The 15,285-nt window shown below is 34.0% G+C and overlaps 1 protein-coding gene across 6 annotated transcripts in view; it reads left to right on the top strand.

The window, feature by feature from the left end:
* Gulp1 (GULP PTB domain containing engulfment adaptor 1) overlaps positions 1–15,285 on the top strand; it is a 271,076-nt gene that overhangs the window by 168,182 nt on the left and 87,609 nt on the right. For all 6 annotated transcript variants that reach the window (XM_076866249.2, XM_076866246.2, XM_076866250.2 and 3 more), the window contains exon 4: positions 335–396. In XM_076866249.2, coding sequence (XP_076722364.1) covers positions 335–396 — 62 coding nt within the window. The remainder of the gene's footprint in view (positions 1–334; positions 397–15,285) is intronic.

The raw sequence follows: 15,285 nt of genomic DNA, 5'->3' as shown, positions 1-15,285 counted from the left end.
ACAATGAATAAAGACAGGTTTTTTTTTACTGTTCTGAGAATTAAAACAAAAAACCTGTAGTAAATGAAAGAAAAAATAGTTAATGTTATTTCTAAATATTCTTCAAAAATTCAGCATTTTTGTTTAAAAAAATTTAAAGTGGGGGACATTTATACCAGGCAAGAATCCTATAATCATTCTCCAGTTACATTGATGTTATATTTGACTAATTATTATTTTATAATGGAGAACTCAAAATTAGAAATGCTCAGACTCCCTATAGATGTTAATGCATGACTGATACCATAGGAAGCCATAATTTACTTTAACAATGACTGTATTTTCTTTGTTGCAGACAAAACATGGATGCATACACCTGAAGCATTATCAAAACATTACATTCCCTATAATGCAAAGGTAAAAGTAGTTCATATAATATTATTTAATTTTATTCTGGATAGTATTATTACTATTTATGGTTGATATTAGAAAAATTTTGACTATGCATTGACATTCCCTGGTAAGTGATTTCTGAAAAAAAGTTACATAAATAAAATAGCTACATAATGTATGATATAGGAAGTTATTTTTTTATCCAAATAAATGATTCTTGTTTTACAAAGTATGTCATTTTAAATTTCTATTTGTCATATATTTCATGCATGTGTTTTCTTCTAGTAATTTTGGCTATTGTTAAAATTATTTGCAATATAATTTACTGTAGGAAAGAAAAGAACAAATAAATTATCTTCCTTTAAAAATATTTTAATGGTGCATTATTGTAACTAAAAATAAAAACTAGCCTGGAAATGAGAAAAATAAATTAAAATTTTAATAAGTGTAAGTACCATCCAAGAATATTAGCGAACAAAATTTTAATAATAATTTTTTTAAAAGTTCATTTTGTTACTCTTTTTTTCAGGTTACTACATTTATTTTTTCTTTTTGATCCTGAGGATTGTACTCGGGGGCTTTTTACCACTGAACCACATTCCTAGCCCCTTTTTTCTTTTATTTTGATACAGAGTCTCACTAAGTTGCTTAGGGCCTTGTTGGGTTACTGAGGTTGGCCTTGAACTTGGGATTCTCCTGCCTCAGCCTCATGAGTTTAAGTGGTATGCCACCATGACTAGCTCAATTTGCTACATTTTAAAATAGAAGTAAAAATCTGTGTCCGAGTTTTTAAAACTTTGATTTGCTGTTGTTGGGAAATGGGACAAAGGAATGAATGAAGTTTACTAAATTAACTTTAAAGAAAGGTGCTGTTTTTTAGTCAGTAAGCACCAAACAGGAATTAGTTTTCAGAGAAATCTGATTCAAAATTTGAGAGATAAGTGAATTAAAGAATTAAGATCATGAATGTGAATGGGTCAAATGCAGCCTAACTTTGGCATCAACAGGGGGGAAATAAAATTATAATAGTTTTATAAGGGAAAATAAGGTTTTTTAAAAATATGCTTTTAGTTGGACCTTTATTTTATTTATTTATATGCAGTGCTTAGAATCAAACCCAGTGCCTCACATATGCTAAGCAAGCACTCTACCACTGAGCTACAACCCCAGCCCAATAAGGGAAAGTAAGGTTTTGTGGATTAGTTAACTATGTATTGGTGAATAGGATTAGACATAGAAATTATGTAAGGACAAGGAAAAAAAAAACATTCATTGAGCAGAAAATCAATAGTGTTTACTAAGAAAGTCTACAGTGAAGGTGTATGTCTGAATTAGCAAGAAGAAGCATTTAAAAGGTCATCTAGAAGAAATTCTTCTAGAACTGTTGTGCAGTAGTGAGATGGATAGAGTGAAGCTACTATTTTTCTTACTGACTTTGTAGCAAAAAAAAAAAAAAGTTCCAAAATGTTTTCTAAGCAAAATAATATTCTTGAAATTACTGCAGTGCTTATGAATTTTCCTGTATATTTTGCATGAAGATTGACATGATTTACCATGCAAACTGTAGTTAACCAAACTAAGTTCATATTATCTATCTCTTCTATAGATATTTTTCACATTAATTAATAAGTTATTGTTATGAAGCCTATGTAGAACAGAATTTACTCCAGAAATCAAGGATTATTTTAAAACTCATGCTCAGATTTTGATAATGATAGTGGAATTATATCATTCAAGTGAAACAACTGAGATTATTTATTTTTATGGATTTGAAATTTCTAATTTGGAAAAACTGGTTTATAAAGCATTGAAATATTATATTATAATTAGAACCACCTTTAATTTGAACTCTGTGGTTTATGTGAAAGCAGAGATCTGCTTGTCTACATGGACAAGTTGCTTGTGATAATTCATAGGTGCATAACTGTAAGACATAGCACACTGATTAGAAGGTTCAGAAACATCTTTTCAAACTGGGGGCAGCTAAATATGGAAGGATCAGTTGGTTTTGTTAATAATGTTTGTCATATGTGTGCTAAGTAGTATTAAAACAATTTGAAAAAAAATCTTATTTCCTTCTTCGAATTACTCTATATACCTCAAACCACTATAGTGTAGTATTTTTGTGGAGTTATTTTGAAGATGTTCTGTATCTCTTTGTTAGAGCATATGTTACTTGAAAGCTGAATCTATGTTGATAGGAAGTAGTGTAGATGGCCTTGGTTTGTATCCTGACTCTAAAACTTTTAGCTGTGAATCTTTGAGAAAATTACTTTTCTCTATTATCATTCATCCACAAACAAGGATGATACTAATAATTTCCCACTGGAGTGTTACAGATATAAAGGAGTTAGATAAAGTCTCAGAACAATATCCAAAATAAAATAATGTCTCAGTAAATATTAGCAGTCATTAATTTATATTTTATTTTCACAGGACTTACAAAAGTGCCTGTCTGGGTGATACACACACACACACACACACACACACACACACACACAATGAATTAGTCCCAAGTATCTTAATAATTAGTTACTTTTTATTGAGTCTTAATATAATATATGCCAAGTACTTTACTGGTGTACTTTTACTTTATTTCCATGACTCAGAAAAATGAATAACAATGTTATTATCACTTTGAAAATTAAAAAAAAATACTGAACAATTGCATCATTTGTCCATTGTCACAAAGCTACTGAGACAGAGCCAGACTGATGAACTGAAGTCCATCTGATTTCAAAGCTTTACATTTTTAGATGTATGTAATAACACCTGTTTATTTACTCTTTCCTTAAATTGCTTTCAAGTAAAAGGCATGTTGCTTAAACTTTATTGGATGCTGGTGACACTTTACACCTTTATAACACATTGCTTATTTTCTTATGGTGTTCATTATCATAAAGAAATACTGTAATATTAACCAACATAAAAGACACATCATGTTTTGTCATTCAAAAGCACAGAAAGGTGTAGAGATTCAGAGAAGTGTGTTACTCCTATGTTATAAAAGTGGAAACAAGGTAATATTCAGGGGGCAAAACAAAGTCAGGGGCCATTTCAAGATGAGAAGTCTTAGGGTAGGAGACCAGGAGAGTCAATAAAGTATGAGGCACAAAATATGGCAGGAGCTGGGGGTCAGTATGAAATATTGAAGCTGACCTGGTCAATCAAAGTCGATCCAAGAAATAGAATAGGTGGGATATCTACACACATACTAAAGATTGGGGGAAGCTGACCAGCCAAGTCTGGCGTATGTAATAGGCCTTTAGGAAGGGCATGCTGGAACCTCTTGCTAGGAACTGACCCTGCAGACCACAGGTGGGATTTTTTTTCTTCCTAAAGGAACCATCAGTTCTGCTTTAGTTCTGTTTGTTGTAAGGTCTTCTCAGTTTCTTGGATTAGACCCACCAAGATTATCCAAGGTAATCTTTCCTACATAAATTCAACTAATCATAACTATTAATCAAATCACATCCACAAAATAATTTCACTGAAACACATAAATTAACATTTGATTTAATAATGGGGTACTATAATAGCCAAGTTCACACATAAAACTGAGCATAACAAGTACAAATGATCTGCAAGAGTAAATAGGTAAATTGAGAGGGTTGTAGATGGCAAAAGAAAACCTGATAGGTTGTGAATTAATCAAATAGAACTTTTGGACAATAAATCTGCAGTGATATAAAAGTTGATTTGCATCAGTAGAGATAGGATGACAGTAAACCTCTTAGGAAGTTGTTTTGATTGTATAACTGAATGGTGATAAGTTTACCATATGTTAGCAAACAAATGTGTAGTGGAAAATAAAGATTTATAAACCTTACTAACAAACAGGTGATGCAACATAGGAATAGACTGTGTATGGAGAGTGAGAGAAATATGTATTTTTATAAGAGAGAATGGCTGAAGATTCTCCTTACTTTTGGCATCCACTGGTTACAAATTAAAGTGAGAATTTAACAACTCATTAAGAATAATTTTCTTTGAGGAGATATGTAATAACATTTATGTTAAGTTGTCATCAAGGTTATAGTTTTCTTCTCTAATATTCTAGTATAGCTCCTATAGTTATTTATTTAGAGTGCGATTTAGTTTTACATTGTTTCATTTTGTAGAACATTTATTTCAAAATTTTTCATTTTAATATTCATAGTGTAACCTTTTCAGATTGCATGTGGAAATAAAATAATAGTTTTAAAAGTATTAGTCCATGCAGCAATCATTAGTATAAAGGTTTTAAAAATGTGCATAAATACTAGTTCATTGGGGACTTTCACATTATTTTGTATACTCAGTAGTAGTAAAGTTTTCAAGCTGTAGGTTATAACCTCTGAAAAACTGCATTATGAGATCCATGTTGTTAATTATCAGATGCATATATTTAAAGATGAAATAGAATAACAGAAAAAGAAAATAAATTTTCAGAATGCATATGTTAAGCATTGAATTGTTCCATAAAATTGTGCTTTGCATCCAAAGAATTTGAAATCCAATGCCTTTACAGGGTGCCAAAGACTTCACCAGATTTAACTAATTTAAATAAAAAACTAATAACAAGAATAACTGCTTATAAAAGCAATTAAATTTTTAATAGAAGAGATGATTACTATATAAGTTAAACTACATGTGATCATTAAATACAACATCTTACATTGTTTTCTGAAATATTCATATAAACATGGTCATTGAGTAAAAGTAAATAAGGTTTAGTCATATATCCATTCACATATAAACTTATTCATTTGAATTCATCTCTTACTTTAAGCCAAGTCCTAAACTAGGCAATGGGTATTCATTAGAGAACAAAGTAGACAAAACCCCTGTCCTCCTTGGGCTTAAATTCAATAAGCAAAATATCTTTTCAGAAATGCCAATAAGAAAATAATAATTATATTTTATGGATTAAGACAAAATTAATATTATTTAAGCATATGCTACCATATTTTTATATATATGTGCCATATATAAAATTAATATTTTATATTAGTACTTGTAATGTAATATTGATATAATATTTTATATATTATTATAATATTCCAGGTTGAAATAATTGCTATAGAGAAAAATAGAGCAAGATAACAGAATATTGGAATCGGAGGAGTAGAAAACAGGCTACTGTTTTATATAAATTGAAAGATCTTAGGGGAGAACAGCGGCCTTATGGGAAAATGAGGAAGTGAGATGTGCCTGTGAAGGAGAAGAGTGTTCCAGACAGGCAGGACAAGAGCAAGGAGGATGGTGCTCCTCACCCACTAGCTGGGCAGGCGACCTGGTGGGAAATTCAGGTGACTGCCATCAAAAGGCACAGTGAAGCAGAGCTAGGGGAGAAGGGTGTCTTTAAGCTCTTACAGTATTTCTAGACCTCTGAAAACTTTGGGAAGTGGTGACTTTGTACAGGTTTCAAAGAAAGAGTAAAGCTGAGACAAATTAACCACAGAAATTGGCTGTAAGGAATCAGCTGTGGAAGCACTGAGTTCTGGCAAGAGATTTCGCTTGGAGCAGGGTAGGAGCTGGAGAAGAAAATCAGTGACACTTTGGATACAATTTGAAAATAAAGCAGAGGAGATCTTTAGGTGGTTTGCTTATTAGTTTCCTATTGCTTTTACAATAAAAAATTAAAACAGAATTTTTTTAAAGAAAAGGTCACCCTTAAGGGAGACGATAGTGTTTCCTATTCCCTCTGATTTTCAATGAGAATGCTTAATTGTCCTTTCTACAAAGGAGAAACACTGGAAAAATTTATTTTTTATTATCACTCTGTTAGTGTACAATAGTTATTTCTTTGATAAAGAACACTAACAGGCTTCATGTAAAATATTTATTAAATATTTTATTCTAAAATATAGAACTGCTCTAAGAAAGTTTGTTCTATGAAAGATCTAGTTTTAGGATATCTAAGAATGGGGCTGGGGATTTAGATAGGTTGTAGAACACTTGCCTAGCATGCTACAGGCCCTGAGTTCAGTCCCCAGAACCAAATATATATATACATACAGTTATGTCTGGTCATTCTACTGGCTTTTCCATTCCCATTCCTTGTCCCTTCCCTCCACTCCCCTGCACAATCCAGAGAACCTCCACTCCCTCTACCCCACCTATTGTAAGTCAGCATCGCATATCAGAGGATTGGCTTATTTCCTTCAGCGTGATAGTCCGGATCCATCCATTTACCCACAAATGCCATAATTTTGTTCTGCTTTATGGATAAGTACTATTCCATTGTGTTTTATGTACCACATTTCCTTTATCCTGTCATCTGTTGAAGGGCACCTAGGTTGGTTTCATAACTTTGCTACTGTGAATTTAGCTGCTTAAAGATTGATGTGGCTGAATCACTGTAGTATGCTGATTTTAAGTTCTTTGGGTAGATACCATAGATAGTATGCTGATTTTAAGTTCTTTGGGTAGATACCATTGGTTCCATTTCAAGTTTTCTGAGGAATCTCCATACTGCATTCCAGAGCGGTTGCACAAACTTGCAGTCCCGCTAGCAACATATCAGTACACCCTTTTCCCCACATCCTCACCAACATTTATTGTTGCATCTATTTTTGATAAATGCTATTTTTACTGGATTGAGATGAAATCTCAGTGTAGTTTTAATTAGCATTTCTCTAATGTCTAGTGATATCAAACTTTTTTTTTCATATATTTGTTAACCAATCATATTTCTTCTTCTGTGATGTGTTTGTTTAGTTACTTTGCCCATTTATTGTTTGGGCTGTTTATTTTCTGGTGTTAAGTTTTTTGAGTTCTCATATATCCTGGAGATTAGTGGTCTATCTGAGGTGCAGGTGGCAAAGACTTTCTTTCATTCTGTAGGCTCTCTCTTGAAGCTCTTGATTTTTTCCTTTGCTGTGAAGAAGGTTTTCAGTCTGGTACCATCCCATTTATTGATTCTTGATTTTACTTCTTGTGTTTCAGGAGTCTTGTTGAGGAAGTCACTTCCTAACCAACATGATAGGAAGTCAGTTCCTAACCCTATAGGAACAGGGTCTCTGGTCTAATGCCTAGGTCCTTGATCGACTTTGAGTGAGTTTTATGCAAGGTGAGGGATAGGGATCCTGTTTCATGTTCTTACATATGTATTTCCAGTTTTCCCAGTACCATTTGTTTAAGAGGCTATCTTTTCTTCAATGTATGTTGTAGTGCCTTTGTCTAGTATAAGATAACTGTATTTATGGGTTTGTCTTCTATTCTGTACCATTGGTCTTCAAGTCTATTTTGGAGCTAATACTGTGCCATTTTTGCATAGCTCTGTACTATAATTTAAGGTCTGGTATTGTGTTGCTTCCTGCTTCAGTTTTCTTGTGATGATTGCTTTAGCTACTTGGGCCACTTATTTTTCAAAATGAATTTCATGACTGCATTTTCCATTTTTGTGAAAGATGTCATCAGAATCTTAATAGGAAAGGAATTAAACCTATATAGCATTTTTTAGTAGTATGGCCATTTTGATAATATTAATTCTGCCTATCCAAGAGCATGGGAGATCTTTCTGTCTTCTAAGGTCTTCTTCAACTTCTTCCTTAGTGTTTTATAGTTTTTGTTGTAGAGGTCTTTTGCCTCTTTTGCTAGATTGATTCCCAAGTACTTAATTTTTTGTTTTTAGGCTATTGTGAGTGGGATAATTTCCTAATTTTTCTTTCAGTTGATTCATCACCAATGTATGAGAATGCAATCGAGTTTTGGGTGTTAATTTTATATCCTGTTACTTGATTGAATTCATCTATGAGTTCTAGAAGTTTCCTAGTGGAGCTTTTTGGGTCATCTAAATATAGAATAATGTCCTCAGCAAATAGAGATAGTTGAATTATTTTTCTATTCATATCCCCTTAATTTCTTTCTACTGTCTAATTGCTCTGGCTAGAGTTTCCAGTACTATGTTGAATAGAAGTAGTGAAAGAGGGCATCCTTGTCTTGTTCCAATTTTTAAAGGAAATACTTTCATCTTTACTCCATTTAGACTGATGTTGGCCTTTGGTATATCAGCTTTTACAATGTTGAAGTATGTTCCTACTATCCCTAGATTCACTTGTGTTTAGAACATGACTGGATGCTAAATTTTTTCAAATGTTTTTCCCATATCTATTAATATAATCATGGGATTCTTGTCTTTCCATATCTATTAATATAATCATGGGATTCTTGTCTATTGATGTGATGAATTATGTTTATTGATTTTCATATGTTGAACCAACCTTGCATGGCTGGGATGAACCCCACTTGATCATGGTGCATTATCTTTTTAATATATTTGTATGAAATTTGCCATTATTTTGTTAAGAATTTTTGCATCTATGTTCATCAGGGATATTGATCTGAAATTTTCTTTCCTTGCTGTGTCTTTGGTTTTGTTATCAGGATTATACTAGCTTCATAGAATAAATTTGGAGGGATTCCTTCCTTTTCTATTTCATGGAATAATTTGAGGAGGATTGGTGTTATTTATTCTTTGAAGTTCTGGTAGATCTTGGCTGAGAATTCATTAGCTCCTGGGTCTTACTTTCTTGGTTGGTTTTGAAGGCATCTTCAGTTTCATTGCTTGAAATCTATCAGTTTAAATTTTCTATGTCCTCCTGATTCAGTTTGGTTAGGTCATATGCCTTTAGAAATGTATCTATGTCTTCAAGATTCTCTATTTTATTAGAGTATAAATTTTCAAAATAGTTTCTGATTATTTTCTATATTTCAATAGTGTCTGTTTTGATATTTCCTTTTTATCATGAATTTTAGTAATTTGTGTTTTTTCTATCTTTCTCTTATTTAGCTTGCTTAAGAGTTGATTATCTTACTCATTTTTTCAAAGAACCATGTTTTAGTTTTGTCAATTTTTTTGGATTGTTTCTTTTGTTTCACTTTCATTGATTTCAACTAATTTTAATTATTTCCTGTTCAATACAATGAACTTTCTCCTTAGCACTGACTCTGTAGTGTCCCAGAGATTTTGATATTTTGTGTTGTTCTTCTCATTTATCTCTACATATTTTTTTTTATTTCATCCTTTATTTATTTGCCATTTATTTATCCATTGGCCATTCAATAGCATATTATTTAGTCTCCAGAAGTTAGAATAGCTCCTATTTTTTATTTTACCATTCATTTCTATTTTCATTTCATTATGATATAATAAAATGATAGGTTCTCTCTCTCTCTCTCTCTCTCTCTCTCTCTCTCTCTCTCTCTCTCCCTCTCTCTCGCATTTGCTATGAGTTCCTTTGTGGTCTAAAATATGATATATTTTAGAGAAGTATCTGTGTTGCTGAGTAGAAAAAATATTCAGTCAAGGATGTATGAAATATTCTATATATGTATTTTAGTTCTAAATTATTAATTACATTTTTTTAGTTCTATAGCTTCTTCTTTTTTTCTTTTTTTTTGCAAGCCAAACTGTATCCAGCTTTTTAAAGATATTTTTCATAAACAATTATGGTATTTCAGGCAGGACATGGGCAGACAATCGTTAACAGTACATAACAAATTTCTAACTCCATTCTTGGATGGACTACCAAAATTATAAAGCCACTATAAAACCCAGTGAAGTTTTCATTTGATGCTCTGAATTGGGCAAGTTTAGAGTGAGGGCTGACCTTTTACATTTAGCATGTGTTTAACAACTTTTCACAAACCTATCCTGACTTTAAATAAATGAAATGAAAATAGCAGAATTATTAGTCTGAAGATCCACAATCTAGAAAAGGAGCTGCAGTTCATCTAAGGGACATTGTTTCAACGATGTCACTGGAAAGTCCAGATTATCCAACACACTGGTAAAACCAATTGTTATGAGTCAGGTTCCAACAGGTCTGAGTTTAAGGGAGTTAAGTCTATGCCAATGCAGAGAGGGAGAGGACAACATAATGATGAACTTGAGTTTTTCCATTTTTTTTTTTTTTTGCCAAGGTAGCTATATGTGCCAATATCAGGGAATCACTCTTCTTGGAAGCCAAGAGGAAGTCTCTCAAAACTAGCAGAGAAAGGTATTTTCCCTCACAGCAATCCGGCTTTGGAGACATCTACTAGTGACATATGCATTTTTCTCCCAACATATTAAAGCATTTGTTTTCTGTGTTAACAACATAGCTTTAAAAAAAAAAAAAAAAAAAAAAAAAAAAAAAAAAAAACGAGCAAAACAAAAAATTCTGCATTTTTGTAAAACTTGATAAAAAATAGTATTTCAAATTGTACAGTTACCAAAGTACACAGTTATCAAAAATGCACACACTTCACTTGACATCTCCAGCACCTTCAGGTTTCCAACCCTTCTGGTCAGTTTTGGGGCATTTCTATTTTCTGCAGGGTCTCCATCCTTGCTGGTGTCAACTTTTCTCTTTTTCCCTTTGGGTACCTCTCTTTCTTCCTTGCAAGGGACTTTTTAGGCTTGGGGTCTGGCTTTGAAGGACAACCTTGTGGATCTTCTCTGTGGTTTATCATTTACATTGGCTTCATCTCCTTTACCGTTCCCTTCAGCCTTTCTCTTGGGCATGGTGGTGACGGTGGCATGATGGCAGCTGCTGGACATGGGGGATGCAGTGGTGTGGGGCTTTGGTTGGTCTGAGTGTTATTCTCACCTCTTCTTTTCTCTATACCTTCTAATTTAGTTTTTGTTTGGAGGATCTATCCAGTGATAAGAGAGGTGTGTTAAAATCACCCCATATTAGTGTGTTGTGGTCTATTAGATTCTTGAAATTGAGAAGGATTTGTTTGGTGTATATAGATTCTCCATTGATTGGAACACAAATATTTACAATTGTTATGTATTCTTGATGTATAATTCTCTTAAGCAGTATGAAACTTTGTCCCTTCTGATTAAATTTGACTTGAAGTCCACTTATCTGATATGAAGATAGAAACTCCTGTTTGTTTATGAGATCCATGTGAATAATATCTTTTTACCCATTATTTTACAGTCAGTCTGTGGATATCTTTGCCTATGAGGTGAGTCTCTGGGAACAGTATATTGTTGGGTCTTGTTTTTAAACCCAATCTGCCAATCTATGGCCTTTTTTTTTTTTTCCCCCCCAGAGCTACTGCCAATTGAACTCAGAGGCACTCGACCACCGAGTCACATCGCCAGCCCTCTTTTGTATTTTATTTAGAGACAGGGTCTCAATGAGTTGCTTAGCACCTTATATTTGCTTAGGCTGGCTTTGAACCTGCCGTTCTCTTGCCTCAGCCTCCCGAGCTGCTGGGATTACAGGTGTGCACCACTGAGCCCAGCTCAGTCTTTGGCTTTTGATGTATGAGTTTAGGTTATTTAAATTCAATATTATTATTGAGAAATGACTTTTATTCCATGTCATTTTGATTTATTTCTGGTTTTTAATTTGAGTTATTTTCTCGTTTGGCTATTCTACTAGTGTAGTTGCTCCTTTTATTGGTTTTTAATTTTTTAATTTCTTCTTCATGAAATATCATATTGAGTATGTTTTGTAATGGAGGCTTTTTAGTTGTTAGTTCTTTCTAACTTTTGTGTATCATGGAAAGTTTTTATTTTATTGTCAATTCTGAAGCCTAATTTTCTGGGTATAGTATTCTCAGTTGGCATTCATTTTCTTTCAGAACTTGATATACATTATTCTTAGAACTCTTAGCTTTGAGGGTCTAGGTTGAGAAATCAACTGTGATCTGGGTTGGTTTTCCTTTACATGCAAATTATCATTTTTCTTTCTCATCCTTTAAAATTCTTTCCTTATTTGCTGTGTTAGGCATTTTCATAATAATGTCCCTTGGTGTGGGTCTGTTGCATTTTTGTATATTTGGAGTCCTATAAGACTCCTGTGTATTTGTTTTCCATTTTATTCTTTAGGTTTGGGAAGTTTTCTGATATTGTTTTTTTTGAAAAGATTGTGCATTCCTTTGGCTTATTTCTCCAGCCTTCATCTATCACAGTAAATCTTCTATTTGGCCTTTTCATGTTATCCTATATTTCTTGGAAATTCTGTTTGTGGTCTCTTAACATCTTTTCTCCAGGGTCTACTTCATTTTCAGTTTTATATATTTTGTCTTCATTTCCTGAAACTCTTGTCTTCCAAGTGATTTAGTCTGTTTATGATGCTTTACATTGTTTTTGATTTCTTCATTTCGAGGATTACTGCTTGGTTTCTTTTCATGATTTCTATCTCCTTATTGAGGTGATCTTTTACTTTGTGTATTTTTTCTCCAGTTTCACTACTTACAGTGTCCTTGATGTCAGAGATTGGTTTAACTATGCACATTATAAACTCTTTCTCTGACATTCTTTCACTGTGGTATTGATACATTCTATTATTGGAGCATCTTGGTTTGTTTGTGGCAATTTGTTCCCTTGCTTTTTCATGTTTTTATGTGTCTACTCATCTAACAGTATGGATATGAGGCAGTAGAGTTTCTACCCTGTGGACTTATAATGTCCTGAACGTACCTCACATGTTAGGGGGAGACAAATAAAAACAACGACCAAAGCAAACAATATACAGCATTAAACCAAATAGTTTCTGCTATGGCATCTACAATGTTACAATTAACAGAAATGATATGGTTAGTTATTGCTTACATAAAAACAGTAAGTTTGCAACTAAAGGGTTTACAATTTCAAATGATGAACAGGGGAAAACAGAAATGGCATAGGATGTGATGATTATGAAGGAAGAGAAGATAGAAATGAAACTTACAGGAAGAGTAAAAGAGAGAATGATGGAGATTTACTGTTATTGGAAGAGAGAGAATCAATTGAAACAAGTAAGGAAAAATAGAGTAAAATTTAAAATATTAAAAATAAAAATAAAAGAATACAACACAGAACTGAGGTATATTAGTCAACATCCCATTCCTCAAAAAACTGATCCACATAAACTAACTGGCTTCAAAAATGCTAAAAATGAGGAGCGGGAGGGGGGGAAGCCAAGTATGTGTATGTATACATATCCATGAATCATAAAGGTCACAACACAGAAAAGGGGGAATAAAACAAGAAAGGAAAAAAAATCTCAGTGAACAACAGTTAAAGAATTTTTTCCATTGACGGTTAAATGATTCTCAGCTTCTCAGCAGTATTAGGTGGTATCATCTGGAGTGTGACACTCCACCCTCCACATTGCTGGAGTGAGAGAGGTGATCCTATAAGTGGAACTCCTGGAGGTAGGGTTTAGATTGAGGTAGGCATCAGGCTCTTCTCTGAACACAAGTTGGTTTGGAGGTTTTAAATCATTGCACCTCCCAGGCCCAGCAATTGCAGGTCCTAACTGGAAGTCTGCAGTCAGGGAACTCTCCTGGGTTCCACTGTGATGGAAAAGACAATTATTATTCCAGTATGTCACCTGCAGACCCCATATTTCTTAGTCTTGAGTGCAGTGTCCAAACCCAATCTCTCAGCCCTTTCGGATTCCCAGTCAGGCATGTCTCTCCCAGCCTTTCCTGCAAGCAGCTGGATTGGAGAGGTTGGGTAGAGCTGGGTGGGTTTCCATGACCAATATTTCCCTGTGTAAACCTTTCTCCACATTGTATTTTCTCCTGGTCACTTAGGCATACTCTATGTTGTGTAGTGTGTTTGCCACACCTATATTTGGGGCCAAACTAGGATTTGCCAGGAATCAGCCTTTTAGCTACTGGATCTAGCACCATGGATGCAAAATGTTTCCTTCCTCTCCTCCACATGCAGCCAATAGGAATTCGGCCTCTTTCTGGCACAAGGATATTGTGCAGAGCGTCTTAGTCAGGCAGTGTCTAAACTCTCCTACCCAGACACTTTCAGCCTTCTAAAAATGAAGTGTCTTTAATTCCCTTATCCCTCCACTTTGCTTGTGAAGGGATGGTTGTGGCTGGTGCCTCTGGCCATGGAAGCAGCTGTGGCACTAGAGATTTCTCCCTTATTATATGTAACCTCCTGAGTTCCTAATCTGCTTTGTCCAGTTTTAAATTCCAGTAAAGTCCCCTCCCCATTTTTTTTTTTTTTTTTTTATTCATCCACCTTGCTGAGAAGCCGCCTGTTTACTTTCTTGGTTTTATGCCACAGAGCAGCCAGGAAAGCAACCTTCTCTATTCCGCCATCTTGAAACCCTCCCCTAGATTATCTGTAAATTTTTTTTATTAGTGTATTATGATTCTATACAATAGTGGGGTTTATTTTGACACAATCATACATACATGGAATATAATTTGCTCCGTTTCAGTCTCCAGGACTTCTTTTCTTCCTATTCTCCTCTCTCTTCTTGTTACCCTTCCTCTATTGCTTTTCCTTGTTTTTATTTATTTCTTTAATTGATGTTTTATAGATATACATAAAAGTAGAAAATGCTGTGAAATATTCATATAGGGTCAATTTAATTCTGCAGTTCCTCTCTTTTCCTGTCTGTGTTTCTTCTCCTCAACCCCATCCTTTACTCCACTGAACTCCCTTGTATTTTCACAACATGACACCCTCAATCCATCCCTCCTTGCCTCTCCAGATTCCACACATGAGAGATAACTTTCAACCCTGATTTCTCCAGCCTGGCGTGTTTCACTTAATATGATCTCCAGTTTCATCCATTTACCATTCAATACTATGCTTTCATTCTTCTTTATGACGATGTAAAACTCCATTGTGCATATATTCCACATTTTCTTTATCCATTCATTTATTGACAGACACCTGGGTTGGTTCCATAACTTGGCTACTGTGAATTATGCTGCAGTAAACATGTACATACCTGTATCATTATAGTACATTGATTTTAGTTCCTGTGGATAGATAGCAGAGTGGAACAACTGAGTCAGATGATGCTTGATTATCTCTTTATTGTCTTCCAACCTCTAAAAGTGAGCAAATCCAAGGCATATATGAACAGGGACTTTGACGTTAAAATTATGTTTTCCTGGGAGGGAGAAAAGACTCATGTGGAGCAAAGAGTTTTGGACAAAGGATTTTGGACAACAACATAGATGACA

Source organism: Callospermophilus lateralis, chromosome 9 (genome assembly GCF_048772815.1).
Source record: "Callospermophilus lateralis isolate mCalLat2 chromosome 9, mCalLat2.hap1, whole genome shotgun sequence".
Taxonomy (NCBI): Eukaryota; Metazoa; Chordata; class Mammalia; order Rodentia; family Sciuridae; genus Callospermophilus; species Callospermophilus lateralis.
The sequence above is the reverse complement of the archived record's forward strand: the minus strand, read 5'-3'. Positions and strand labels throughout refer to the sequence as shown.